Genomic DNA, 4,694 nt, shown 5'->3' on the forward strand with positions numbered 1-4,694 from the left:
GAAACTCAAATGTTTGTTCACAGCTTTATGTGTCATTGTTTAAACTTTGAAAATGTGCTAAAGATTTTATTTGAATATGTTAAAAAGGACTTCAGAAAACTTTACTGCACAGCAGGGAACCACCAATCAATCAATAATTCCTTGCTAAGGAGTAGCAAAGAGAAAATGTTTCCTTCAAGGTTTGCTCAACTTAGATCAACAATAATTCAAACACACTACACACACTTGGGAAAACAGAGTTTATTGCAATTAAGGTGGACTTCATTAAGAAGATAAAGAACATATAGGAGAACTTTTTCTTACTGACCTGACGTAAACAATAACCTGACATGAGAATTGTCTTTACAAATGTTATTCCCTACACTTTTGCTTTAATGGGACTTTATTTTCATTTTAAGCAGCTGGCTGATGAAGCTTGGTGCTTAATGTTAAATATCCTGACCAGGTTCAGATCTTGGATGTTTTTCAGTTGACAATGTTTACCAAAGATCATTCTGCATTAAGAATAAAAAAAATAAAGAATAAAGAACTCACGCTCTAGCAGACAGTCTGATAACCGTGGCGATCATCTAGAGTTTGTTTCTGTCTAGGATAGCAGAGCCTCACTCTGTGTCTCTGTTTTGACTTCCCACATTATTATGTCTATAGATGTTTTCTTAATCACTCAGTGTCTGAGTTACTCTGGATGGTGTTGTTCATAATCTACAGAATAATCCTTCACATTTTACACCTCTATGTTTTGGCTGCTGTAGCTGAGGTGTGTGTAAGTGTAGCAGAAGTTGAAGAAGATCAGCCACAACCCACAAACTTGTTAAGAGTCAAACAGCAACAATTTACAGTTTGTGGGTCATTGTAAAGAGTGAAGAGGTAACAAATGAACTCAATATTCAGAACCAGTTTGATGTATATTTTAAAATAGCAACTTTCTTGGAAGAGATTAATACTTTATCCCCAGAAAAAAAGAGCTCTAAACCCAGATTAAGAACGATGTAAAAAGTTCCATGTGGGGATTATCACTGACAAAGGATCCGTTTAAATTCACTATTACTCTTAATATAAGAGTGAATGCCATATATTTCAGAGCATTGTGATCCCCGAGACTGAAGTTAATAAACCAGTAAGAAAATAATGAAATGGATGTAAAACTCTAAACCAGAGACTCCCACACAGGCTGGCTGTCAGAGTCCTGACTGTGCAGAGAACTTAAACCAGTGTCTGAGTCGTCATCGTTCACACTGTGAGCTTTTGACAAACCCCTGGCCTGCTCCACCCACTCACTCTTCCTCTCCAAAGTGCTCATCATCTCCGTCTCATCAGCCCCGTGCTGATATCTCTCCTCTCTGTGTGTTCCCTCCTCTATGTCCAAAGTGTTCACTTTATCCAGCAAATCCCTCATTTCCTCCTCCCTCGCCGCGCAAATCTCATCGGTCAGCTCTAAATTGCTCCAAATAGCTTCCAAATCCGTGTTGAGGCGCAGGCCGATGTATAAACTTACATCTAGCTGCGTCCTGATCCTCTCTCCTCTCAATAGCAGCTCGTTTTCTGCGTTTTCTCCACTCAGAAGCAGCTCGTTTTCTGTGTCCGCCTCTGTGCAGTAGAGGGACGCTGTGTCATCTCCGAGCTCTGCGTCTCCGCTCAGCATCTCCTCCGTCCTTCGCTGCATCCAACGCTGATTCAGCTCCTCCTGCATATTCTGTGTGATTATGTCTATAAGAGCCTCCTGCTCCCACAGCTCCTCTTGCAGTCTGACCACCTCCTCACACTGCCGGACATACTCCTCAAACTTCACAAGAGTCTCGGCTGAGCACAGTTTGTGTCCCTCCAGCTCACAAGAGGCAGCATCCTCCAAATAGGTGTCCTGCACATAATTGACCCCATGTCTCTTCATTCTGTCAAAATGCACTTTCGCCTCGCGCCTCTCGATCTCTGAATCCAGCTCTGTAATTCTCTGAATCTGCTGGCGAATTGTATGATCCTGAGAAATCACCAGATGAACCAAAGTTTCCATCTGTTCAGCGGAGGACACATCCTTGTGCACCGCCCTTGCCCTTTTTTTATTGATCTTTTCCAACTTTCTGAAAGCTTTCCTCACAACCCGACGCTGTTTCTCGGGTGAAATGCCACCCATGGGAGAACGTGTGGTCCCCTTTGTAACACGGGGGCCGTGTTTGCTGGGCACCACGCGCGCCTCCGCGCTCCGGGCTCCGTGGTTTGCCAGAGACACTTCGCTTTTCACCAACACAAACTTCACGTTCCTCTGCTCCTCACCCCACGCGACCCAGAGCCGAAAGATCTTGGTTTTATTTGGCAAAATCCTCTCAAAGCCTCTCCACTTCTCCACGATGCAGTAAGGACGTGAGCAGCCGGGGAGCGATGTGGAGAGGCCACGCTGAGAGTCCTGGTCCTCCAGAAGCACTTTGACAACATCCGCGCAGGTTGTGCGCTTCGACAATCCGAAGACGAGCTTTTCCTCCCGACAAACCCACACTGAAATCTTACTCTCCTCCGACTCCATCGTGAATGTCTGCTCGACTTTACTTCAACATTAGAAAAAGTCGTTAAATCTGCATGTCTGAAGAAAGGCGCGGTTATGTCATAACTCAAGTCTTCTTCTGCGCCGGAGACCAATGTGAGAAGTTAGAGGGGGGCTTTGGCGATCCATGTGTCCCTCTGTGCACTTTTATGAAGCCAAATCCAGGAAACTCTTCTGGTGTGTTGATGCTGCGCCCTCATGTGACAAGCACTGGCATGCATCATTATGAAGACTTTATGTGAGAAGTGATTTTGAGTTGAGATGATGGATTCAGCACTAAGTTCATCACCAGCTGTTGTTTCCCGAGGCATTTTGTGATAGTTGTTATTCATTTAGAAAGAGTTGTGTCTTTTCACTGCCAAACTGTCAAAACTTCAGTGTTTGAATATATTGTAATCAAAATACATTTTATACATTTACTGAAATTAACCTGAGTGCTTAAAACATAATCACAAATAAAAAATAAACAATGGCTGACATTAATTAAGCCAATTAAACCATGCAATATGTATAATAAGCATGTTTACTGGTTCATCAAACGTTTGCATTTCAAACATTAGCTTCATCACACTTTCTCATCTGCCTGCCCACATGTGATTCTTTTAGGATGGACCCAGTGAGCCGTGGGTCCTGACCCAGTGACCAGACGCTTGCAGGCCCTGGATAAACTAAAGAAAATGAATGGATGGACTCTTTAAGCTTAAGTCTGTCATGATTAAAATAAAGCTTAGTGGAAGTTCAATCAAGACAACTGACCATCGTTATGCTCCTTCAGTATTTACAGTCTGACAGTGGGTGTTTAACTCTTTTTTTTTTTGTCAACATCTCATTGCTGTTAGAAGACCTTCCTCTCTGCTGCTGCCATTGTCATTCAAGCAAAATCCCTCCAATCCTCTTCCACAAGGTTTACCACCATTCAGAATCACACTGATACTCATCAGAGGTCCTGCCCCCACATCATATCCATCCAGATGTTTAACATTACTCTTCTTCTTTAACACCACCTCTAAAAGTGTCTAGACACAAATCATTTTTAAACTCAATGACATCACTCACCAGTTTAAAATAACAAAGGGCACCAAAGACTTCAGATGTCTATGGTGCCCCGCAAGCTTAGGTAAGAAAAACCTTGAAAGGGCGTTTGTAAATCCATGCCCAGTTTACAGTTTTTCTTACCTGGATCTTCAGGTCCTCAGTATATGTGTCATTCTTGTTTAATACATTTTCTTCATCACTCTTCTTTCCCAAACACCAACCTCTGTATGCATTACAGTTTTTCACTATTGAAAAAAAAAAAAGTTTCTGAAACTAGGACTTTTTTTGTCCACATACACAAATCTTCCAAATCAAGTAAACTCTTTAGCAAAATTAAGCTTCAAATCTTGCACGCAGACACTTAATGAATGCATCTTTCCACAGCAAACTGGACACAGCGTTGTTAAATTTACAACACTTAAAGGAGCTATATGTAACTTTCAAAAATACTGCGTTTGTAGTGACACCGCATGGCCATTAGGCAAACTGCACCAGTGACCTGTTGCTAGCTCTCACTGGCGTGCTCGTTCATCATCGGCCGCGAAACACTGGATATTTACTGGCATAATGTTTACAGAGGAGGTAAGCGGTCATACACATGTCAAAGTCTGTGAAGGAGTCTGTGCTGTGCTTGAGGCCGGTTGTTTATTTATACTTACAGATTCCATATCAAACTCATTCTCCATCCTACAAACGACAGTCTCGGCAGGCACTACTGTTGATCTCTGTAAGCGAAGCGGAGTGAGGAGGACGCCGAGAACGCGCATATAACACCTGGAGCTTTGGCTGAAAATTCAACCTGAGTAAAAAGTTTATACAGATAGACAGTGAACATCAAATCAGTTAACCGTTCGCTTACTAATGGGCGATAAAAAAAAAGATTTATATATGATATATACATTTATACATTTATACACAACAAGTAACATATAGGACCTTTATCTTCTATTTTCGAATGAAATACTCTTAAGTATAAAAACACATTGGCTTTTTTATTTGTAGCATACTGTAATCATGAACACAAACACAGTAGGGAAAAAATGTCTTTAAGTAATGAAGATGACATGAACATAAAATATATTACAATTCTAAAATTCAATATTATAGTTCTTGAAACTTAAGAGGT

General features: G+C 41.5%; 1 protein-coding gene across 1 annotated transcript; it reads right to left on the reverse strand.

Annotated features, from left to right (window-relative positions):
• Positions 1–230: 230 nt before the first annotated feature.
• rassf10b (Ras association domain family member 10b) lies at positions 231–2,876 on the reverse strand. The gene has a single exon (XM_020660977.3). It carries the CDS (start codon positions 2,513–2,515, stop codon positions 1,148–1,150), a length of 1,368 nt encoding a protein of 455 aa, XP_020516633.2. The 5' UTR covers positions 2,516–2,876; the 3' UTR covers positions 231–1,147.
• Between the last annotated feature and the right edge of the window lie 1,818 nt (positions 2,877–4,694).

Source organism: Labrus bergylta, chromosome 3 (genome assembly GCF_963930695.1).
Source record: "Labrus bergylta chromosome 3, fLabBer1.1, whole genome shotgun sequence".
Lineage (NCBI taxonomy): Eukaryota > Metazoa > Chordata > Actinopteri > Labriformes > Labridae > Labrus > Labrus bergylta.